Raw genomic sequence first — 25,845 nt, forward strand, 5'->3', positions numbered from 1 at the left:
TTCCCTTCATTTGATCCTTAGATGATCAATGGAAGTTTGGAAGTTTTCAGTATCCAAAGAAACTGAAAGCAGGAACTTGGAAAGATAATTGTACACCAATGTTCACTGCAGTATGACAACAGCCAAAGGTGGAACAACCCAACTGTCCATCAGTGGAGGGATGGATAAACACAAAGTGATCTAAACATACAATGAGATGTTATTATATTTGCCTTTAAAAGGAATGAAATTCTGACTCACACTATAGCATGGGTGAATCTTGAAAACCTTATGCTACATCAAATAAGTCAGGCACAATGGGACTAATGTTGGATAATTCCACTTATACGAGGTAACTAGAAAACTTAAAATCATAGACAGAAAGTAGGATATTGGTTTCAGGGACCATGTGGAAGGAATGATGGGGAGTTCATGTTTAATGGGTATACGATTTTCGGTTTAAAAAATTCCCCGGATGAATAGTGGTGATGGTTGCCCAACAATGTGAATGTACTTAATACCACTGAATGGTACAGCTAAAAAATGCTTAAAATGGTAAATTTTATGTTCTGCATATCATAATACATTTTTTTTTAATAAAGGGAGGATAAATAACCTTTCTTCTTGCAGTTTTCTAGGGTGGGTTTGGCTGTGAGGTGGGGAGAGGGTCCTACGAGGTACAGGAAGAGGTGAGGCTTACAACCTCAGGGCCATGCCCAACTCGTGCTTCCTGAAGCCCTGGGAGACGTCACAGCTCACAGTCTAGCGCCTCATGGGGCAGAAAACGAGATGATGACCCAGCCTTTGGCCAAGCATCCCTACCTGGTATCTTTAGTTGCCAAGCCTAACTCTGCTTGAACAGATACCCCTTTTCCCAAGATGTGGGACTTCCAAGAAGCCAGAAGGTACTCATTCCTGGGAATGCTGAGGTGATGGGTGAGGTATGGATGGCCTGGGAGAATTCTTCTGTCTACCCCTCACAGGGTTAACAGGCAGGAAGGGCGGATGCTTCATAAGCAGTCTCTCTCTCTCTCTCTCTGCCTTCACCCAGGCCCACCTGGAGTCAGGACGAGAGTAACAAGGGTCCTGATCATAAATGATAAACCCGATCCTCTCCATCCCCCTCCCCAAGGTCCAGTCCGAGATTCACGTGTCCCAGGGTGTTGCGACGAATGATCTCCCAGCCTCGGTGACTGCCGCTGCTTCGAGAGGTGGTCCTGGACAGGGAAGGGGTCGGGAGGGCCAGGGAGGCTCGGGCTAGAAGCCCGCTTTCAGTCACCGAGGGCCGTTTCTCAGGGGGATGCCCTTGTCCTTCCTCCTTGTCTGAGCCCTTGAAAGCTTCCACGTAGCGACGTGCTCGCAAAGTATTCTGATCTTGGTTGGTCTCAACTCTGAAGAGGTGAAAAAGGAGAAAGGCTCAGCTGATCTGGGGAGAGACCGGGCCATGAGGAGAAGCCAAAGTGAACACGGCACAAGTGGGAACCGGCAATGAGAGCAGAGCGGGAGGAAGCGAGCAGCGTTGAAGCCGGAAGACCTGCTAGGATCAAATGAAGGGAAGTGGAGGATAAACTGGGAGAGAGACCGGAAGTGCTGCGCCTTCCGGATTTGGAGGGTAGCAGGGCCTCTGTGTGTGTGTGTGTGTGTGTGTGTGTGTGTGTGTGTGTGTGTGTGGGCAGGGGCGGGGGAGGTGGTGGTGGTGATGATGGGAGGAATGTGGGTGAGTATGAAAGAGAAAGCAGCCAATTAAAAGATAAGTGTGTCATAAGGATGAGGAGATGCAAGTCAGGTAATAAATGAGAGAGGCAAACCACGTCAGGAGGTTGAAGGTAGGGTATGAAGAAGCTGCTTAGCTTGCAGGCTAGACTAGAAGCTCTAAGAATACACTAGAGGGCTTCCTCGCTGGCTTAGCAGTAAAGAATCCGCAGGCCAACGCAGGAGACATGGGTTTGATCCCTGGTCCAGGAAGAATCCCCCGTGCCACGGAACAAGGAAGCCCGTGTGCCACAACTACTGAGCCTGTGCTCTAGAGGCCGGGGCTGGAGCTACTGAAGCCCACACACCCTAGAGCCCGTGCTGCGAAACAAGAGATGCCCCCGCAGCGAGAAGCCCTTGCACTAGAGTAGCCTCCTGCTTGCCGCAACTAGAGGAAAGCCCATCAGCAATGAAGACCCAGCACAGCCAGAAAAAAATAAACAACAACAACAAAAATCTACTGGACGTGGGGGTCGGGTGGGAACAAGACTAGACCCGTTTGAGGAGCGCATGCCCACAGTGGAGCGTGGATACGTGTTCACCACGGTTCACACGTCACTGCCCTTCAGACTTCACGGCTGGCGCTACCTCTCCACACCCCTCCCCCAAAACAGGCTAACACAGCCTCACTTCAGAGACTGATGACTTCCCCTCCGGGTCCAATTTGGCATCCCGAGAATGGAGAGGAGGGTCATACATGCAGAACCGGGCCCCCTGGCTCCCACAGCCTCACACGGGTGGACAGTCCACAGGTCTCCATGGTCACTCACCGCAGGAACCAGCGGTCCCCCAGCCCGTACTTGTACCCACAGATGCCAGAGCGCGGCCACAGGGTGCGAGGCATCTTCCTCTCCAGCATCACCGTGGTGGCCACAACCTAGGAGGAGACGAGAGACCGGGGAAGAACCCAGAAAGAGCCATGAGGCTGAGCGGACCCTGGGGCTATTGACAGAGGGAACCCAGAGGGGAAGAAGGGCACCAGATCAGAAGGGATGCGTGACAGCCACCATCCACCCCCTTGCCCTGTGAGGCTCTATGCTACTGCCTTCCTCATCACTCACCGCAAAAGGAGAGACTATTTTATGAGAGTTTTGAATAAAACAGTGACCCCTGCATTACCATTCAGATTCATGGAAAATGAGCCATCCTCTCCAAACTAATATCTTTTCCTTTTTCATAGGAAAGCCATAGACCAATTATTTGGATTTAAATAAAATGATTAAATAGAATTTCTGTGATCTTGGGGATGAAATGATAACTGCTGATGTTGAGGGAATCTGCAGTGAAATTAAAAATACACCCATATCCTAAGAAGGAAAAGAGTGGGTTAATGACTCCAAACTTGGCGAGGAAAATTCTAGTGGCATGGCATGTGTCCTGTCCTTTACCCAGCCCTCATTAATAACTTAGATGAAACATAAGACAAGATTATCAAATATGCCTGTGACACAAAACTGGGAGGGATATGTAATAGGCACGATGACAAAGCAATATAAAAATGATCTTACCAGATTGGAATGCTGGTCAAAAACCACTAATGTGAAGTTTAAGTAAACCCAATGCAAGGTCCTACATTTATAGGACTAAAGTGTCAGTGTTAAGCACAGGAAAACCTGGTAAAGGGGCTTAGTCAAATCAATCATGTAACAAAGTGAGGGTTCTATTTGATCATGAGCCAACTGCATATTTGATAAGAGCCAACTGCATATTTCCAAAAATCCTGACTCCATTTTAGGTGCTATTTATAGTTTAGTGTTCAAAGCCAGAAAAGGGATGATCCCTCTTTATGTTGCTTTCCTCCAATCACATCAGGATTGTTCTAGCTTTGAAAGGCCTAGGATCTAGGTCTGAACAGAGGGTCATCAGGATGGATTGGGTCCAGGAAGCTTGATTGATGGAACGAACTAGGAATCCCTAAAATAACTTAGTTCTCTACTTCATCTTCTGCTCCCGTCTTTCTCAGAACTCCACCATTCTTTTGTTCTTCTCTCTGCTCCTGAGTTGTGCCAAGTTCCCCCCACCCTCAGGGCTTTCAATCATTCTATTTCCTTTCCCTAGATAGTGCTTTCTTTTTATCTTGAAAGGGACACTTATTATTTCTTCCTGCGCCATCATTCAGCTTCCCCATCTTCTTCTGGGAACAGAGCCCATCTGATGTTTAGAAAATTGCTTCTTCTCTGCTGTCAGTCCATCAGTTAGAACAGACTGGACCTCACACAGTCCTGGTTGGTTCATCTATTCTCCCCCAAACTCTACCACCACCACCAGTTCTCCAATCCTTGGCCTTAACCTTAAATGGAAGGATCCACCTATGACCAAACTTGTTGCAATGAAATGGGTCCAGTGGACAGAAGATGATGCTCTTTTCAAGGCTACAGATCCACAGCATCAGGAGTCACCCAGAATACAGTAAGAATGGGGCCCCTTGAGACTTTCCTGGTGGTCCAGTGGTTGAGAATCTGCTTTCCAGTGCAGGAGACTCAGGTTGGATCCCTGGTCAGGAAAGTAAGATCCCGCATGCTGCAGAACAGCTAAGGACACTGCAACTACTGTGCCTTGGAGCTCTAGAACCCTTGCTCTGGCAACTAAAGAGGCCCCCATGCACCACAACTAGAGGAAGCCCCCATGCCAGGACAAAAATCCAGTGCAGCAAAAAAGAAAAAGAATAAATAAAAAGAGTGGGGCCACTGGAATGGGTGTATCTGCTCACTCCTTTGTCAGTTTAGAGCTTCTGTAAGCTATCTCAGCAACATGATGCAAGAGACTGACTTAGAGGAGTCAGGACAAAAGAGAACAGCAGAGAAACTCATGTAATGGATGAGATGGAGATCTTAAACGTTCCAGTTATGAGGATCAACACGTCTTCCCACTGTCTTTTTTCCCGTCTATTTGAGTTTGGTTTTCTGTCCCCATAGCCAAGTGTCCCAATGGATAAAAATCCTAACTCCCATTCCCTCCCCTTATTCTTCTTTTTTTAAAAATATTTATTTGACTGCACTAGGTTTTAGTTTTGGTGTGTGGGATCTAGTGCCCTGACCAGGTATCTAACCCTGGCCCTCTACATTGGGATCACAGAGTCTTAGCTACTGGACCACCCAGGAAGTACCCCTTTATTCTTCATAATTGATGAATTATTACCCATGTTTAGAGGCTCATCTTAAATGTTAGTCTATCAGGAAAGAACTTTCTAACTTTCCAGTCCAACTCTTCTCTTGCCTCTTGTTCTTAGCATCTTCATTTCTCTACAACACATTTGCTCTTCTAATTACATGGCTTTCTATGAAGTTTTAATGTCTGTCTTTCCAACTGGCCTGTAAGCCCCATGAGGGCACAGACTACATCATCTTGCTTGTGCCGCCAGATCCCAGATATTTTCCAGCACAGAAGAAGCCTCCAAATAATTAGTGCTAATGAATGGAAAGTCCGAGGGGACAAACAATGGCTCTCTTCAAATATTTTAATGGCACACAGAAGGGAGAATGTGTTGTGCATTATATAAGAGGAAAAAACGGGGGTCAAAGGGTGGCCCAGTTTTTCTATCTTATAGAAAGATAGGTTTCAGCTCAATACAGTATGGACTTTTCTAATAACAAAAACTTTTGAAATATGAAAAAGCTCTCTCCTCCCAACCTCTACCCAAATCCACATGATAATAAGGTCTTCAATTCAGTTCAGTTCAGTTCAGTCGCTCAGTCATGTCCGACTCTTTGTGACCCCATGAATTGCAGCACACTGGGCCTCCCTGTCCATCACCAGCTCCCAGAGGTCACTCAAACTCACACGCATCGAGTCGGTGATGCCATCCAGGGTTGGCATCCTCTGTCGTCCCCTTCTCCTCCTGCCCCCAATCCCTCCCAGCATCAGAGTCTTTTCCAATGACTCAACTCTTTGCATGAGGTGGCCAAAGTACTGGAGTTTCAGCTCCAAAGAACACCCAGGGCTGATCTCCTTTAGGATGGACTGGTTGGATCTCCTTGCAGTCCAAGGGACTCTCAAGAGTCTTCTCCAACACCACAGTTCAAAAGCATCAATTCTTCGGTGCTCAGCTTTCTTCACAGTCCAACTCTCACATCCATACATGACCACAGGAAAAACCACAGCCTTGACTAGACGGACCTTTGTTGGCAAAGTAATGTCTCTGCTTTTCAATATGCTATCTAGGTTGGTCATAACCTTCCTTCCAAGGAGTAAGCGTCTTTTAATTTCATGGCTGCAGTCACCATCTGCAGTGATTTTGGAGCCCCCCAAAATAAAGTCTGACACTGTTTCCACTGTTTCCCCATCTATTTCCCATGACGTGATGGGGCCAGATGCCATGATCTTTGTTTTCTGAATGTTGAGCTTTAAGCCAACTTTTTCACTCTCCACTTTCACTTTCATCAAGAGGCTTTTTAGTTCCTCATCACTTTCTGCCATAAGGGTGGTGTCATCTGCATATCTGAGGTTATTGATATTTCTCCCAGCAATCTTGATTCCAGCTTGTGCTTCTTCCAGCCCAGCGTTTCTCATGATGTACTCTGCATATAAGTTAAATAAGCAGGGTAACAATATACAGCCTTGACGAACTCCTTTTCCTGTTTGGAACCAGTCTGTTGTTCCATGTCCAGTTCTAACTCTTGCTTCCTGACCTGCATATAGGTTTCTCAAGAGGCAGGTCAGGCGGTCTGGTATTCCCATCTCTTTCAGAATTTTCCAGTTAATTGTGATCCACATAGTCAAAGGCTTTGGCATGGTCAATAAAGCAGAAATGGATGTTTTTCTGGAACTCTCTTGCTTTTTCGATGATTATTTAGCATTAAAGTAGACACTGAATTACCCTCTGACCAATGAATGAGTATATGAGTATACACTGGGTAGGAGCTCAACTAGAAGACCACTAAAGACACTGCCAACTCTAAGATTTAATTAGGCTATGGTGATATAAAGAAAAGATAATAGAAGAACAGTTATAAAAGCAAATACAAGATAAGGTTCAAATGAAAAGCTAGAACAGATAAGGACAAGAAAGTTAAAAGGTGAAAGATTTATATGATCTGAAGAGAAATCAGAGTATAGAATACATAAGAAGAAAGTTTCTAGTTGCCTCTGGAGTCAAGGATGACTCCTGAATCTACCCTGCTCCTGTGGTCAACACACAGTTCCTGGGTGTTGATCCTAACCCTATGCTACCAGCCTATCAACTTCTTCTCCTCCATCTATTCAAAAATTCCTCTGTTGAGATGACCATCTGCATTGGGTTGTTCCATAACACTCCTAAGAGCCATCTACCCTGACAGATCCCACTTTGATTTTTCTCTCCATCCCCTGTCCCTCAGTAAGACTAACACTAACAAACTCACCTGGGCCCTCCAGAGCTCGTCCTGTTCGTGGGCCACCCGCCAGTGTGTGTCGCCCATCATGGCGACCAACAGGTTGATCATAAGCAGTGTGGCGATGATGGCGAAGGCAAAGTAGACGATGCTGTACATGAAGGGCAAGTCCACATCATAGTTGGCGGGCCCATCGATGATGGTGAGGAAAAGCTCAAAGGTGCTGAACAATGCCATGGGATAGTCATAGAATTCCCCCAGAGCGGATGGGTCCTCTGTCTGGAAAATGATATAGAACGCTGCTCCGCCCAGGAAGAGGGCATGGAGATCAGGAAACAGGGAGTTATCACCATAAGCCTGGGCCTGGTCAGTATTCATTCTACCTCCAATATATATCTCCATACAATTAAACACACGCACATGCATGCATGCCAGGCCAGGCTCCTATGTTCATGGAATTTCCCAGGCAAGAATACTGGAGTGGGTTGCCATTTCCTACTCCAGAGGATCTTCCCCACCCAAGGATCGAACCCATGTCTCCTACATTGGCAGGTGGATTCTTTACCACCTGGGAAGGCCACATACATGCACACACACACACACACACAAATGTAGATGTGTAAATTATACATATCATATAAGTCACATTTTCCCTGGGAACTTGGCTAACCCTGAGACTATGACCTGAGACTATAACCCTGAAACTATGACCAAGTTTATCACTCTGGATAATGGCAATACTCAGAATTTAGCTAACATCTATCATCTATCTATCTATCAATAGATATATATAGTATATGTCACCTACCTGGATTTTACATTTTTAGAACCAAATATTTAAAAGGCAAATTGTTACAAGAATGCATGAAATCTCCAACAGCTTTAAAGAACTGAGCACATGAAAAGTCTAAAAGAAAAGAACCTAGGAAAAAAAAATCTCAGTGTTCTCTAGATAGTCACCCATTACTCTGAGATTTCCTGAGTGTTCTTGGACCATTGCAAAAAATGTGATGTGTAGACTACTGGATAGTATTAGGTATCCTGGAAACTTTACTACAGCATCAGAACCTCTGAAAGCCTCATCCCTGTGTGGGGAATGGAAATCTAAATAAGGTGACCCCAAGAGCAGAGCTAGGGTCTATGACAAAGCATAGTTTTGCAAGAACCAAGAACAGATGCTTTGGGAGATCTGTAGAAAATGGCTCTGTTACATCCCCTCATTCTGCATAATATAGATGAGGGTGGGGAGGAAGGGAACATGAGGAATCCTCCAAACGGACAGACCAAGTTTTACCCTCTCAGAGTTCCCATCTTGGTGTAGTTTTTCCGTCTACTGTTTTCTGGGAACCCCCATTAAGCAAGGAAATGCCTAAGAAGGAATGGCATCCTTTGTACTAAGAGCCCGGGGTTGGGGTCCTCACACGTCACCCTGTACATCCACCTGCCTTCCAGAGGTTCAGCCGCAGACATGGAGAACTGGATTAGAGGCACCAATGTTTGCTCTTCCTTCCTCTCTCTGCCTTCTCCGAAGAACTTTCTTCTCCTGTTCACTTGTGCTCTCCCTCCCTCTGCTCTGTCTCACCTACCCTGCTCTGGATGTTTCCTCTCCTCCTTTCCCTGGAACCCTCTCCCTGCTCCTTGGGCCATGACTGGGTCCCGACTGGCCGTTGTGCTTCAAGCCTCTCTTCACAACTGTTCTGTTTTCCTCTCTCATTCTTCAAACCCTCCAAACCCTTTTGTTGTACCTCCTTCTCCAAATTCCTTTCTTTTCTTTAAATTTTGACTACATAAATGAAAAAAAAAAGGGGGGCACTTGATGTGTTATTGAATGCTTTTCATTTATTCTTCTGAAGTGTCAATATAGAAGAATTAAATACTGAACTGTTTGCCTATGGCACCTTTCACAACTGGCCTGTCTTTCCTGTTTCGTATCTGTCTCTCTTCAAAGCCCTTTCTTTATCTCTCCTTTAAAGATGCTGCAGGGCAGTTAGTCAACATAAACATGATTGACCAGAGCTTTAGAGCACATGAGTTCATGCTCTAGGCCAACCTGAGTGACCCTGATCCTGAGCATATGAGCAGGTTTTTCAATTCACTTTCCACTAGGAGGAAAAAAAAAGCAAAAGGGAGTGCAAATGAGAAACAAGTGAGAGCAAGAGTGAGAGAGAACCTTCTGGAGAACTGAATCCCACGCTCTGGAGGAGAAGAGAGTGACGTTCTCACCTGAGGCGAATCCCACAATAACCACAGCCATCAGCCAGCAGAAACGCAACAGGTCTCCAAAAATCATCTACAGAGAACAGAGAGGGGAGGGAGGGTGGGGGACCATGTCTCCACCTGCCTCTCAGCAGCTACTGCTGCTAGATCGGAAGTCACCAGAGTTCCATCAGATCTAGTAGGAGCCTCATTTTTTTGTTGTTGTTGTTGCTCCTACTCCCTCCCTTGGTCTGGGAAAAGTCCAATGTCTGAAAGTAGGAGAAACTTTGGGGAAAGCACTTTTTTTTTTTTTTTAAATTTTTGCTCCCACTCCCTCCCTTGGTCTGGTAAAAGTCTGATGTCTGAAAGCAAGAGAAAGTGGAGAAAGCACCAACCTTCTGGATCATGATGGTGAAGGGGCCCAGCATCTGGAATCCTCGCGCAAAGTACATGACGCTGCACCAGCCCAGCACCAGGGCGAAGGACATGGGTACCACCTCCCCGCTGGTGTTGGTGAGCCGCATCACCATGGTCACCAACACCAGGAAGGAATAGGTGATGCTGGGGGGAGAGAGGGGAGGGGGCTAATGAGAGGAGGGGCTGGGAATATTCTAGGTCCCTTCTAGCGTGGTGCTGACTTGCCCGGAACCCACCACTCAACCACCTAAACACATACACAGTCACACACACAAACCCAGAGGAGAAAAGTCCCTGGAAGCAAGAGTCCCAGAGAGGGATAGGGAGACCTGAAATGTTTCTGGCAAGGGAAGGCAGAGGGCCAGAAGGAAGAACACTCACGTGATGACATGGAATGGCCCCCCGAGGACAGTTTGTCCAAAATAGCGGGAAAAACCGACCCTGAAGATATCTGGGATCTGGAAAAAGACCGGATGGGGGAGGAAAACTGTAGACTTCAGTTCAATAAATCACAGAAGCATCTTTTTAAATCCATTTCCCAGAATAATGGAAATAAAAGCAAAAATAAACAGGTGGGACCTACTTAAACTCAAAAACTTTTGCAGAGAAAAGGGGACAAAAAACAAAAAGACAATCCATAGATTGGGAGGAAATATTTGCAAATGATGTGATTGATAAGGGATTAGTCTTGAAAATTTACAATCAGCTTATGACACTTAGTAGCATCAAAATGGGGAAGGAAATGGTAACCCACTCCAGTATTCTTGCCTTGAGAATCCTGTGGACAGAGGTGCCTGGAGGGCTGCTGTCCATAGGGTCGCACAGAGTCGGACACGACTGAAGCAACTTAGCATGCATGCATGCATTGGAGAAGGAAATGGCAACCTACTCCAGCATTCTTGCCTGGAGAATCCCAGGGACAGAGGAGCCTGGTGGGCTGCTGTCTATGGGGTCACATAGAGTCGGACATGACTGAAGCGACTTAGCAGCAGCAGCAGGAGCATCAAAACAAACAACTCACTCAAAAAATGGGCAGAAGACCTGAATAGACATTTCTCTAAAGAGGACAATAGGCACATGAACAGATGTTCAACATAGCTAGCTATTAGAGAAATTCAAATCAAAACTACAATGAGATATAATCTCACACTGATCAGAATGGCTATCATCAAAAAATCCACAAACAGTGAATGCTGGAGAGCGTATGGAAAGAAGGGAACTCTCCTGCACTGCTGGTGGGAATGTAAACTGGTCCAGCCACTGTGGAGAATAGTATGGAGGTTCCTTAAAAAAACAAAAACGGAACTACCATATGACCCTCAATCCCACTCCTGGGCATATATCCAGAGAACAACAGGATCTGAAGGGATACATGTACCTCATTGTTCATTGCAGCACTGTTTACAATGGCCAAGACATGGAAGCAACCTAAATGTCTGTCAACAGAGGAATGGATAAAGAAGATGCGGTGTATATATATATATACACACACAATGGAATATTACTCAGCTATTATAAAGAATGAAATGAGGCCATTTGTGGCAACATGGATGGACCTAGAGAGTGTCATTCTGAGTAAAGTGAGTCAGATGGAGAAGGAGAACTATCATATGACAGCCCTTATATGTGGAATTGAAAAAGAAATGATACAAATGAACTTACTTGCAAAACAGAAAGAGATTCACAGACTCAGAAAACAAACTCATGGTCACTGGGGGTGGAGGGGTGGTTGGGGACTTCAGGAAGGTCATGAATGCACTGCTGTGTTTAGAGTGGCTAACCAATGGGAATCTACTGGACAGCACAGGGAACTCTGCTCAAGGTTATGTGCCAGCCTGGATGGGAGGGGAGTTTGGGGAAGAATGGATACATGTCTATGTATGGCTGAGTCCCTTCACTGTTCACCTGAAACTACAACATTGTTAATTGGCTATATCTCAATACAAAATGTTTTTGGTGTTTAAAAAAAAAAAAAGATAAACGACTTCAGTCTGAGGGCTGAGCTGCACCTCACCTCTAGGAATAGGATGATCGCTGACCCGATGACCGTCATCAGCTCCCCCACCAGCCGGATTTTATCCTGCTGAGTCACGTAGGCCTCCTGTGGTGAGACATTCAGGATCAGAAGTGCTTTCTGATGGACTGAGAGGCAAATCTTTTTGAGTAAGTGGTCTAAAGCAACTCAACTCTATCCAAGATGAATAACAGCGCCCCTTACCACCACCATCACCACCCACCCCCACTGTATTTGTCATGGCAGCTCAGTCTGTGACCAGGGCATGAGTCTAAGTAAACCAAGATGCAATATACTGGGTTGGCCAAAAATACATCTGGGTTTTTCCATACCATCTTACGGGAAATCTGAATGAACTTTCTGGCCAACCCAATACAATATATATGTTCCATATGCTAACAACTTGAGTTACCACCTAACATCTCACTTCTTATGCTGTTGAGTTATAACTTACGATGATGTGTGTACTGAGGGGCTGAGGTCACATTTAAGTGCATAAGGTTAAGAAAGTTAAAGTAACAGGAAGAGTTATTAGTGGCTTGGGCTGGGTTCAGCTATGCTGAAAGGCCAGCTTTTCCAACCTTGCTGTGGTTCACCGCAGGTAGAATATAAACACACCACAGAACTCGGGTTCTGGGATGGACCCAGAACCTTCTAGCTCCAGTGAGACCTTAAATCAGTCACTAAAACTCCCTGAGCTTGGGATGTCTCGTCTGTAAAATGGAGACTATAATGGTTACCTCCTAGGGTTTTTGTGAAGACCAAATCAGATGATGTATTTGGACGTATTATAAGCCACAGAGCACTATAGATATATCCATGCTCTGTGTTAAGTCACTTGAGTCGTGTCTGACTCTTTGTGACCCCATGGACTGTAGCCCACCAGGCTCCTCTGCCTATGGGATTCTCCAGGCAAGAATACTGGAGTGGGTTGCCATGCCCTCCTCCAGGGGATCTTTCTGATCCAGGGATCGAACATATCTCTTATATCTCCTGGTGGGTTCTTTACCACTAGCGCCACCTGGGAAGCCCCATAGGTAAATTCATTGTGGTTTTATTATGCTTTGGCAATATAGAAAAGGGCTTGCTTGCTTGCTAACTCGCTTCAGTTGTGTCCGACTCTGTGCGACCCCATAGACGGCAGACCACCAGGCTCCCCCGTCCCTGGGATTCTCCAGGCAAGAACACCGGAGTGGGTTGCCATTTCCTTCTCCAGAGAAAAGGGCTAGAGACACTCTATGGTTTTCAATTCTAAGGAAGAACTTGATCTTATCCTGGATGTTAAGTGTCAAAGGTATAGGCCTAAGGTCAACATGAATAAAAACCATCCTCCTCCGCACACCTTACTTCAAAGTTAAAACCTTGCAGTGTTACCCAGATGCAGCAATCAAATTCTACAATAATGCTCCTTAACTTTTTTGAAGTTATGAGCCCATCTGAGAATATCATGAAGACCACAGGCCCTCTTTCTGGAAAACTGATCATGTATATATAACCTCCAGATGAAATTATACAAATAATTTCAACACACACTCCCAAAAGTTCCCCTCAGACTTTGGGGAATTCTGTTCTCCAAGATCATGTCTTTGAATTGTGCACACAAGACAGGACTTGAGAGTCCCTAGGGATGATCTCCACTGAAGAGGATGGGATCCCTCGTTAGGCATGAGAATCACCAGTCATCTCTGTTCTACTGATAAACGGAACCTCTATGGGCTACTTCAGTAGTGTACTCACTGGTCCAGTGAGAGGCATAACTTTTGAAACAGGAAGAGATGCTACGTAGTAGGAGGTGCTCATGGCTTCCCTGGTGGCTCAGTCAGTAAAGAATCTGCCTGCAGTGCAGGAGACCTGGGTTCGATCCTTGGGTCAGGAAAACTCCCTGGAGAAGGAAATGGCAACCCACTCCAGTACTCTTGCTTGGAGAATTCCATCGACAGATCAGCCTGGACAGCTGCAGTCAATGTGGGGCGGGCGGGGGTTTGGGTCACAAGAATCAGATACAACTTAGCAACTAAATCACCACCTCAGGAGGTGCTCTAGGGTATAAAGAAGGCACCCATCAAATATCCTGTGGCCTCTAAGAGGGTGTGTGTCAGCTCAGAAGAAGTCAAGGATATAGTCTTTAGGGAAGAGTAGAACCAGAGTTACTAAGAGATGGTAGAAATGTTTCAGATAAATCATATGGGACCAGGGAAGAGCAGGAAAGGAATTGGTGACTGTGTACCTTTAGTAAACAACATTCTCTAACCATCTGTGACTAGAGTTCAGTTCTTTTGCTGTTGCTGTACCTTAAAGAACTGATGTCCTGCCAACTTTTCTGATGTTTACTTCTCTTGAGAAACTGGACAATTTTATTTTATCATATAGTGAGTGGTTTCCCTTTTGCTTTGCTCTCAAGGAAGCTCAGAGGTCTTTTTTTTTTAATCTCCAGCTCTAGCAACTGTCTTTGAATACCCTCTCCTCCATCCAAAGATTCAGATCATAGATCTTGTTCTTTTTCTTTATCTTAATGTTCCTGTTGCATGTCTTTCACTGTGAAACAGGCAAACTCCTTTCGAGAATCAGAGAGTAGGATAAATAATAAGTTTGTTAATTTTAGGGACAAAATAACACTAGATATAGAAATAAAATAATGGCATCTGTGCCATATATGTGTCTATACACAATTTTTAAGAAAACTTTGGACCTTAGTTGCATGAACGTGAAAGTGAAGTTGCTCAGTCGTGTCTGACTCTTTGCAACCCTATGGACTATAGCCAACCAGGCTCCTCCATCCTTGGGAATTTCCAGGCAAGAATACTGGAGTGGGTTGCTATTTCCTTCTCCGGGGGATCTTCCCAACCCAGGGGTCGAACTCGAGTCTCCCACACTGTGGGCAGACTCTTTATTATCATCTGAGCCACCAGGGAATCTAGGACCTTGGTTGCATATAGCTGGAAAATTACCACCAAATTTTTCTTTGGCTCTACTAAGAGGAAAAGGATACCTGTTGGCCAGGAGCTTTGTGGTGATTAGAGCACCCCTAGAGGACAGCAGGAGAATGGTATCAACTCTCTTCCTCGGGATGAAAATGTAAAAAATGAAGAATACTAGGGACAGTTTGAAGAGACATTACTTTTCCAACAAAGGTTCGTCTAGTCAAGGCTATGGTTTTTCCTGTGGTCATGTATGGATGTGAGAGTTGGACCGTGAAGAAGGCTGAGCACTGAAGAATTGATGCTTTTGAACTGTGGTGTTGGAGAAGACTCTTGAGAGTCCCTTGGACTGCAAGGGGATCCAACCAGTCTATTCTGAAGGAGATCAGCCCTGGGATTTCTTTGGAAGGAATGATGCTAAAGCTGAAACTCCAGTACTTTGGCCACCTCATGAGAAGAGTTGACTCATTGGAAAAGACTCTGATGCTGGGAGGGATTGGGGGCAGGAGGAGAGGGGACAACAGAGGATGAGATGGCTGGATCGCATCACTGACTCGATGGACGTGAGTCTCAGTGAACTCTGGGAGTTGGTGATGGACAGGGAGGCCTGGCGAGCTGCAATTCAAGGGGTCGCAAAGAGTCGGACACGACTGAGCGACTGATCTGATCTGATCTGAGGGACAGTTTTGTTTACCATCTACGCCTCCTGGGTCTGCCCTTCATGAGCACCGCTTTGCTTGTTCAACAGATTCCTTTCTGAGCAGGAGTTCCCCTGCTCAAGTTCACTAGTAACAGAGGTGTCCAGAGATGCCAAGCTTTGGCCTCTGTTCCACTTGGTTTGGGGTTTCCCTGGTGGCTCATTGGTAAGGAATCGACCTGCAATACAGGAGACCCGGGAAATGTGGGTTTGATCCCTTGGTTGGGAAGATCCTCTGAAGGAGGAAATGGCAACGCACGCCAGTATTCTTGCCTGGAAAAATCCCATGGACAGAGGAGCCTGGTGGGCTACAGTCCATGTGGTTGCAAGAGTGGGACATGACTCAGCGACTGGACACACACACGCGCTTGGTGTCTGGCTGCCCTAAAGTAGCTGTCTCCATCTCTCTGTCACTTAAAGTAGCCTGCAGAGCACCACACTCTCCTGAAAGCCCCCTTCCTTGCTGCTCTCCAAGACCACCACACAGACCCTTTCATAAGGTTGTTTTTTTTTTTTTAATAAAATTGCTTTCTCTGGAAAACAAAGGGTAGCATGCATGTGTGAAAGTTGCAATGAAAAGAATAGCAGTTCATACAACTCAGTAGCAAAAAACCCAAACAATCTGATTAAAAGCTAGACAGAGCACCTGAACAGACTTTTTTCCAGAGAAGACATACAAAGGGCTGGCATTTGTATGCCAAAGGTACTGAAAAGATACTCTGCATTGCTAATCATCAGGAAAACACAAATCAAAGCCACAGTGAAATATCACCTCAGACTGACTAGGATGGCCAATATTACAAAGACAAGAAATCACAATTGTTGACAAGGATGCAGAGAAGAAGGAATCCTTGCACACTATTGTGCACTACATAAATTTGTGCAGCCACCATAGAAAACAGAAGGGTGGCCCCTCAAAAAGTTAAAATGGAATTACTACATGATCCAGCTTCTAGGTATGTATCCAAAGGAACTGCATCATAAAACAATTATTCTCCAATTAAAAATAAATAAAAAAATAAAGGAAACGAAAACAGAATCTGGAAGAGATATCTGCACTTCTGTGTATATTGCAAAACATTAGTCACAGTAGCAAAGCTCTAGGAACAACCTAAGAGTCCATCAATCAATAATGGATAGAGATGTGATATATATATTACACACACATACACATGGGCTTCCCAGATGGTGCGAGTGGACAAGAACCCGCCTACCAATGCAGGAGACATGAGAGATGCAGATTTGATCCCTGGATTGTGAAGATCCCCTGGAGTAGGAAATGGCAACCCACTCCAGTATTCCTGCCTGGAGAATCCCATGGACAGAGGAGCCTGGTGGGCTACAGTCCATAGGGTCTCAAAGAGTCCAACACGACTGAAGTGACTTAGCACGCATGCATACACACACATACATACGTATACATACAGGTACACATATATATGTGTGTATATATATACATACACACACCAGAATATTATTCACCTATGAGAAAAGAGGAAATCTTGTCATTTGTAACAATATGGATGACTTGATGGCATTAAGCTAAGTGAAATAAGCCCATCAGATTAAGACAAGTACTGCATGATATCACTTACATGTGGAATAAAAAAAAAAAAAAGGCAAACTCCTAGAAAAAGAGAGTAGAAAAGTGGTTGCCAAGGGCTGGGTGCACAGATAAAATAAGGAGAGATTGGTAACAGGATACAAAATTTCATCTATAAGGGGAATAAGGTCTGATGGTAAAACAAGGTGACTAATAGTTAATTACACTGCATTATACAACTGAAATTTGCTAGGAGAGCAGAACTTAATTATTCTCATAAAAATAAATAAATATGTGAGGTGATGAATGTGTTAATAGATGATAGGAATCCTTTCACAATGAAATGTATATCAAATCCCTGTGATGAACACTTTAAATACCTTACAATATCAATTGTCAATTATATGTCAGTAAAGCTGAAAAATAATGATAGTAGTGAACTTTTAAAACATTTTCCTTTTCTTTGATTTCAAGATAAATTCTAGTATTTCACATTCATGTGTAATATGGCTCTTGTTTGGAAGAGATACTCTTTTAAAAGTGGAGAAAGGTTTTAGTGTTTTAAACATGGACAAGGGGACTGAATTATAATGAATGACTTTCTGAGGTCTGTTAAACTGACAATCAGAATCCCCTTTTCATCAACCACCCTTGCACTTCTAGAATTAAACTCTAAACTCAAAGTGGTAATAAGTTTTTCTTTGAATTTTTTAGAATTTTATTCTTTGGGGATTTCATTCAAGATTTCCTATCTACAAGGAAAGACCCATCTGTAGCTCTCTAGATTTGTGGTTCTTATGAAAAGGTTTGGGGACCAAGGGTATGTTTAGCAAAATTAACTGTAAATTCACTTTACTGAAGTCCTGTTCATTTAGCCTCCCAAATTCTCTCAAATGCTCCCCTGGCTCTCAATCCATAGCACCACTGCCTTAAAGCAAACCTGTGGCACCCTGTACCCACTGCCCGCTCATTCAACCCACTCCTTACCTTGTTTTTGCACTGACCTTTTCAAATGCATATATCACGACCTGGTTTCTCTGCTTAATACCTTTCCTAGTTCCAGCATGTCTTTGGGATAAAAATGAGGAGGGGAGATGGGAGTGATGAGTATTCTCTAAATCTGTATCATAGTAGAAATTCAATAGCTAATGTCTAAATTTAGTTAATGAATAGAGATAGAAGTGTATTATTCAGTGGTACAGAGGTAACAACAGGGACCAAGAGCCTAAAGAGGTAACAACTGGTTGCCTCCAAGAAGTAAGGCATGAGTGAGGTGGGCAGGCCAGTGTGCTGGTGGTCTTCATTATACCTGCCACTGGATTTTTTAAGTCATGGGCATGTATTCTTTACTTAGAAGTGCTCACTGTGAAACAGGAATGAAAAATATTCAGACTACCAAGCGTGATGCCCAGAACCCTTGCTGGGGTTGCACATGTGTTCTTTTAGTTAGAACTGTGCTTTGTGAGATGAGGGACTTCGCTGCTAGTTTAGTGGTTGAGACTCCACACTTCGATTGCAGGGGGCGCAGGTTCAATCCCTGGTCTGGGAGTCAAGATCCCACATGCCATCAGGTGAGGTCAAAAAATAGAAAAAAAAGTCTTATATTTTATTCTTCTTTTTCCTCTATTTTTAAAATATAAGACTCAGCACAATGGCTTTGCTGGTCTGGTTCCTGCCCTGGTTCCCCATATTCTGTGTCAGCTCCAGCCATGTTGATTACTAGGGTCCTCAACTGGTAAGACAGGTCTCCATATGAACTGTGCCCTATTCTTAGAATGCCTTCCTCTAGCAGGGTTTTCTGGTTCACTATTAACCTTAAGATCCAGGTCACGGCATTCCTCCTGGGTCTCCTTCCCTGCCCCTCTGTCCAGATCAGCTGTCTCCCTGCAGGAACACGATGCCAGTCTCTGGTCACAGCCCTTCCCCAGCACACTGCAGTTATCTGGACATTTTCTGTCGCGCCCAGAATCTTAGAGCTCCCTTAAAGCAGGGACCTCTAACTCCTTTTTATCCACAATGCACACACAGTGGATGCTGCATTCACAAGGAAGGAAGGCGAGAAGGAAGCAGGTAAACAGACAGGGGCTTGCTGAGCATGATCTAAGAGCTGGAGGGAGGCAGAGGGCAACCAGGAAGCGAGAGCAGGGAGGTAAATGGAGAAAGGATGATGACGAACTGGGCTCACCTGGAATTTCCAGATTCCTAGCTCAAGGTCACCTAAGTAGGCTAGTTAATGATGCACTGAGAAAATCCTACCCCCCCCAGCTCCTTTAAAAAATAAGCGTCTTTCAACAATGACTAGAGTTCTTAACTTCTTTGTATGGCTTAGAATTTCAGAAGTTGTCAATGGCCAGAGCCCCTTGGAGGCTGACCGGCCTTACTTTGTTAAGAATTGGCTTACAGAGAGTGTCCTGCTCACCAGCTGGTTGAGCTCATTGTCTTGAAGGAAATGCCCAGAGAAGGGTGGGCCTAGCAGGGCCCAGGTACCACTGTGGGGAAGGGTGGGGAGTAAGTGCAACCACTAGGAGGGGGAAGGCACTGGAGACAGTTGTCAGACCACATCTGAGACCCTCTCCTTCTCCCCAAGATTCTTGCAGAGCAGTGAAGCTCCCAGAAAGAGACCTGCTTGGTCATCATTCATACAATCATTTCTCTCATCCTCTAAACTGTGCGGGGATTCCTAACCAGGTTGCCCATCAGAATCAGCTGGTTGGTGGGGGAGGGGGGGGCGGTGGTACTTGTGATCTAATGGATGAGACTCCATGCTCCCAATGCAGGGAGTCCAGGTTGGATCCCTGGTTGGGGAACTAAGCAACTGCGACCAAGCACACGCGCTACAACTACTAAGCCCACACCTGCTCACTGCAAAACTAGAAAAGCCCGAGTGCCACAACGAATACTCAGTGCAGCCAAAATACATACACACACACACACACACACACATACACATACATTCACACACACACACATACACATACATATACACAAATATTCAGACACACACACACATACACATACATTCACACACACATACATATACATATACACACATACACATATACATACATACATACAAGAATCAGCTGGGAAGCTTTGTCGCAACACATATGCCTGGGCCAACCCTGGAGACTCTATTTTGGTGCAAGAATCAAGCATCTTTTTTTTTTTTTTAAGATGTAAATATTTCTACTACAGATCCCCACGTGAGAACCACTAGGCCAAAAAGGGAGGAAGATCTCATGGTTACCTTATAAGTCTACCTTCCAGGGGCTTATTTTGTGTCCTAGTCTCTGTGTTTTCTCAGGAAGATTAACCCAGCAGATGTCTTTTCTCTATGGAGACATCCTTATCCATTCCCACAGAAGCAGGACTTACCCCTAGCCACCAAAAGGTTAATCACATAAAAAACTGGGGCCCACGTTGACCAACAACAAGCTGAAGAATTGATGCTTTTGAACTGTGGTTCTGGAGAAGACTCTTCAGAATCCCCTGGACTGTAAGGTGATCAAACCAGTCAATCCTAAAGGAGATCAGTCCTGAATATTCATTGGAAGGACTGATGCTGAAGCTGAAAGTCCAATACTTTGGCCACCTGATGTGAAGAACTGACTCATTGGAAAAGACTCTGATGCTGGGAAAAATTGAAGGCGGGAAGAGAAGGGGATGACAGAGGATGAGATGGTTGGATGGCATCACCGACTTGATGGACATGAGTTTGAGCAAGCTCTGGGAATTGGTGACGGACAGGGAAGCTTGGTGTGCTGCAGTGCATGGGGTCACAAAGAGTTGGACACGACTGAGCGCCTGAACTGAACTGAACTGAACCAATGATCAACACTGGAGCATAGGCAGTAGCTCAGTGGCTAGAGGTCAGAGGCAACTCCACGTCTGACTGACTCCCCACTCCTGCACTCCAGCACAGCACCTCTTATCTTGCGGGGGGAATATCAGGTGTGCCCAGGTACAGGTGAGTGTGGCAGGCACTGGCTACCTATCAAAGCCTGGAAACAGGAGTTCCTCAAGCAGTGGGTCCCTCTGAGGAAGAAACCTGGAATCCAGCATATTTCTCTGGAGGGAGAAATGACCTGGCTTTGTATTAAAGTTGAAGCTTCTGAAGTGAAGCAGACCGGAACCCCAACCAGTACTGCCCTTACTAGCCGAGCATCTTTACCAAAGTACTCTCACGACTTCAGATTCACCATCTTTAAAATGGTTATAAGAATTTCATTTACTTATGAGGGCATCTATGAGGCTCACCCAGTATAATTCTTTAGCAACCAAAATGCGGTCCACAGAATCACAACACCAGCCTCACCCAGCAGTGAATCAGAAACGCAGAAACTCAGGGCCCACATCAGCTTTCCTCTCTGAATCTGCTTTTTCACAAGAACTCAGAAGCACCGGAAAATGCATGGCAAGTTCTCAAAGCCAGCGCCCAATAGATGTTATTTTTACCTCCCGGGCTCTCTGTTTCTCCCACCTCTGCCTTCTCTTTAATTTGCTGTGCTTGTTCCAAAGGGAGTTGGGTAGGACCCTCAAGTAAAACAGTGTTGAGCTGGTGTACAGCTGGGTTTCAAATAACTATGGCACTTTGAATAGCGGAGTTTGTGAGGAATTGCGACATGTAGGAAAAGCAGTCTCACTGACCATGACAGGTAGAGAATGATTTCAGATAAAAAGAACCCATGAGTCACTCCTGCCACGCCCTCTCCCTGACTACCTACATCCCATCCATCATATAGTAGTGATGATTCTACCTCGATAAGTGCCCTGATGCCAACCCTCTCTCTCAAGTCTCCCCATCACATCTTGAGGCCTATCCACCACTATTCTCTTCCTTCACTGAACTGTAATAGCCTCTTAGCTGGTCCCCCATATCTTCCTTGGCCCCCTCAAACCTGTTCTCCACTCTACAGAGACATTTTTCTGAAACAAAAATATTATCAAGTGTTTCCCCTGTTTAAAATCCTGAGCCTCTCATTAATTTTAGGATAAAAAGCAAAATCCTTGGGATGGCCAGCAATGTCCTACATGATTTGGGAAAGATCTGCCCGGACAACCTAATCTGGAGGCTCCTGCCCCAGCTCCCTCTATTCTAGCCAGTCTTCTTTCAGTTCCTAGACATTCACAAGGCTCTTCCTGCCCCAGGGCCTTTGTATATGCATTGTCTCTGCCTAGAGTTCACTTTCCACCTTGAATTCATCAGTGCACGCATGCTCAGTTGTGTCTGACTCTTTGTGACTCCATGGACTGTAGCCTGCCAGGCTCCTCTGTCCACAGAAATTTCCAGGCAAGAATACTGTAGTGGGTTGCCATTTCCTCCTTCAAGGAGTCTCTCAGCATCCTGTCTTCTGATCATAAGCAAAACTCATGTGAATTGTAACAATCACAGTTTGCATTGAAATATCTATTCATTTAATTAATGTCAATCAGTCTGCAAATGCCAAAAGGCAGAGGTGAAGTGTGTTTTGCTCAGACCAGGTTGAGTTTCCAATACCTACAATAAATGCTTGGGGCACGCTTAGGCTCTCAGTAGAGGTTTGTCTAATGAATGAATTAGCAAAGTAATTTGAAGCAAAGGGCATTGGAGAGATCAAGGAAAATCATCAAAACACAGAAAGGAAATCTGATGATGGGAGATCAATACCCTCTTGCTGAACAGCAAATCAGGGGTCTAAATAATCAGAGTGATCGGTTTCACCTTAGAAAGCTTAGCAGATCTCAAGCCAAGCTGAGTATGAGGATCAATCAAGGAATTTCTTTAAAATACCATTGCCGGGGGCCACCATTTCAGACATTCTGATGCCTCAGGTATGGGGCAGCTTAGGGATCCATAATTTTTTTTTTTTTTTTTTTACCAGATTTCCATGTTTCTAATTTGTCGATGTTGTTGTTTAGTCACTAAGCTGTGTCCAACTCTTTGTGACCCCAGGGACTGTAGCCCATCAGACTCCTCTGTCCATGGGATTTCCTAGGGAAAAATACTGGAGTGGGTTGCCATTTCCTTCTCCAGGGGATCATCCCAACCCAGGGATCAAACCTGCATCTCCTACACTGACAGGCAGTTTCTTTAGCACTGAGCCACCAAAGAAGCCCTAATAAGTAGTCTTGGTTAAAAAACTACTGATCTAGCAAAACATAGGATCTGCTCAAGTCAAACAGCTATTTGGTTTTAGAGTTAGGGCTTAAATCTAAGGCACCTAATCCCAGACTTCGAACTTTCTGCTCACTTGGCAGTCTAGGACAACTAGGATTATAATGCACTTTGTTCTGCCTAAACCAAGTAAACATTGAATGAAGACAAGAAATTAACGCATTAATTAAGAGAGTTCTTGGGAAGTCTGGAAATGGCATAACGTTTATGGCTGAGCAATGAAGCATCCTAGAGTGAAGACATTTCTTAAAATATCTCCCAAACGCCCCCCTTTCCTATGACTGCTTTTGCCTAGTTTATGCCACCTTGTATAAATAAAAGAGTATTTTCTTTCCTTTCCAGTGTTTTGCGATGGTGCTCTGGGCTACTGTCGTGGAGTCCAGTGACTTTTCTAGATCCCATGAGACCCACAGATAAAATCCTACAGTGACTGAGAGCTCTGTGTGTCCAGATTTATTAATAAAATTTAATATAAAAGTACTCATTTATCTAAGAGAAAGCTCTGTAGGCTAATTAATATGGCAACAACTGCACTAATCAAGACCCTATGATGGTACATTTTCATATTTCTAAGACTCTCAAGTAATAGAAATGTAGGAAAAAAGAATTCCATATTATTCAATAAATGTGGTGCATCATGAAAGCAGAATCTTTCAAGTCATGGTGATAAATTTGGGAGCTCCTGATCTAATCCCGATTGACTTCCTACTAAGAGGAACATATGGGCCCCATCAACTCAGGACCAAGGCCCAAGGGCTCATGCCGAAAAAACACAGACTTTCCCTGATGCTCTTCCCTATTCAAACTGCTCACAGCTGCTTTCTTAAGCCCCACCTACCCAACCAAGAAAAGAATATTTGAAAGTCATGAGTCTTCTATTTGGGCTAATGTAGATTTTATCAAAGTGAGCAAAAGGGTAAAAATGCTGAAGGGGGAAAAGAAAGGAAAAAGAGAGAAGATGGAAAGAAAGTTAGAGCACTTAGCTATAATTATGCTTCATCTAGTCCTGAGGCAAGGGGAAGTAGCTGCTAATAATTTAGGCTATCTAGACTATCTGGGTCAAAGGAACATTATATTCACAGGGACATAACTAGTCCTCCCCTAGAGAGAAAGAGACACGGTGGTAAGAAGAAGGTAAGAAAGAAGAAGGAGCCTTGGTGGTAGTCAGTTGCTCAGCATCACCCAACTCTTTGGCTAGAAGGCTATCTACATTCTGGATCTGCATTCTAGATCCAGAAAATCCCCCCCAGTCAGCCTGAAACAAAGGAAGGCTGGCAAAGAATGCATCTGAGGAATCAGAGTCAGGAGCACTGGAAATGTCCAGCCACCCCCATGCTTATCCATTTCCTTCATCATTATCACTGGCCCATCTCAGTTGGCCATCCCTTCCACGTCCTTATTTCCTGGTGTATGGTCTCCACACCAAGGACAACCTTCATGTCCCATTTGAGATGCAGGTAACCCAGCTTCCTCCCAATACACCTATGCCCACCTTGAATAAGGCCGCCCCACCACACTCAGCCTTGTGTTCTGCAGGCAGCAAAGCCTGCTTTGTGACAGTCAGAGGCTCTGGACACATGGCCACACTGTATATACACCAAGAGGCAATTCTAAAAGCTTAGAGTGACTTGACCTACTTCAGCATTTAATAAGGCTCTTTGCCCTGTCCTTTCTTTGAGTATCCACTGCCTTTGAGCTAACTCAACTTAGGTTATTTTTTCTTTAACTCCCCCAAACTGCCCCTCTCCAAGTCCAGGTTGAGCTATACCTCTAGCTGACCCATTCTGCATTGAGCATAAATCTCTAGACATTGAGCTCTTCCCTGGCAAAATTGTTCCTCCTGTGTCTTTTGCTTTCTGCCCACATGCCTGTACTCCCTTTTAGGTATTTTCAGGTCACTAGGACAAAAATTTTGGTTACCTAGTAAATGAACCCAGTGTTGAATGTACATGCCCAGAAGCACTCATGAGAGCCTGCTCATTCTATTACACCAAGGAGTCTCCTCCTTTCAACAGCAGACCTGGACATCTACTCCACATCTCTACTCAGCCATCCTTACCCCAGGTCTCTGAAGGTGACTCACAGAATGGCAAGCTAACCAGAGTAAAAGGGACCCCAGAGACTATTTCCTTCTAACTGCTACCCAATCTAGGCATCCTCTGCAGCACATTTGACAGGTGGTCAGACAGCTGATACCTCACTTTCAATGCACTCATACTGACTGTGTTCAGAAGCAAATGAAGGTCAGAAGAACATCTGTGTTACTCACAGGCAGACTCAGAAAATGGACCTGGAGCACACTCTTCCTCCCTTTAGAACAACAAGGCTTCTGTTGAAGGTCACATTTACAAAGTTCTGGTCTACAGACCTTTGTGAGTAACAGGGATTTTACAAAGGTACAGGTAAACTAAGCATTCTTTCAAAGTTCACAAGAAAGCCATCACTCCCTGGACAAGTCCACTTGTATTCATTAAGCCCCAGCTTTGGTCCCCTTAACTCCCGCCTAATTTCTGTCCAGGTAATCAGGAGCCTGCCCCTTCCAGAGTCAAGGGAGTGGCATATTTCCTGGGCAGCATGGCTCTGGTTTCCAGTGCCATCACCCCATGCTAACAGCCCCTCTTATCCCCTCTAAGAGTCACCTGGAGCAGCTTCTGCTGGAATACGGTGATGTCTCGGGAATCTGTGCGGTTGCCACTACGGGCCTTGAGAGGGCGGTGGATGCAGCACATGGTGAAGCAGATCATATAGAGCACATACAAGGCTCCCAGGATGCAGAAGTAAGGCCGCCCATACTTCCTCCACTTGAAGTTCACCAGCTGCTTCACTGGGGTCTGCTCCAGGATCTGACGAGCCTGCCATAGAAGAA

The 25,845-nt window shown here is 45.0% G+C and overlaps 1 protein-coding gene across 1 annotated transcript in view; it reads right to left on the minus strand.

Moving 5' to 3' along the window:
- Nucleotides 1-231: 231 nt before the first annotated feature.
- The window catches only part of TRPV5 (transient receptor potential cation channel subfamily V member 5), a 31,684-nt gene continuing 6,070 nt past the window's right edge, over nucleotides 232-25,845 (minus strand). The window contains exons 8-15 of the mRNA XM_055589558.1: nucleotides 25,619-25,831; nucleotides 11,668-11,754; nucleotides 10,035-10,111; nucleotides 9,632-9,797; nucleotides 9,264-9,330; nucleotides 7,071-7,339; nucleotides 2,502-2,608; nucleotides 232-1,370 (exon numbers count right to left, since the gene is read on the minus strand). Coding sequence (XP_055445533.1) covers nucleotides 1,070-1,370; nucleotides 2,502-2,608; nucleotides 7,071-7,339; nucleotides 9,264-9,330; nucleotides 9,632-9,797; nucleotides 10,035-10,111; nucleotides 11,668-11,754; nucleotides 25,619-25,831 — 1,287 coding nt within the window. The 3' untranslated portion in view covers nucleotides 232-1,069. The remainder of the gene's footprint in view (nucleotides 1,371-2,501; nucleotides 2,609-7,070; nucleotides 7,340-9,263; nucleotides 9,331-9,631; nucleotides 9,798-10,034; nucleotides 10,112-11,667; nucleotides 11,755-25,618; nucleotides 25,832-25,845) is intronic.

Source organism: Bubalus kerabau, chromosome 8, assembly GCF_029407905.1.
Source record: "Bubalus kerabau isolate K-KA32 ecotype Philippines breed swamp buffalo chromosome 8, PCC_UOA_SB_1v2, whole genome shotgun sequence".
NCBI classification, from domain to species: domain Eukaryota; kingdom Metazoa; phylum Chordata; class Mammalia; order Artiodactyla; family Bovidae; genus Bubalus; species Bubalus kerabau.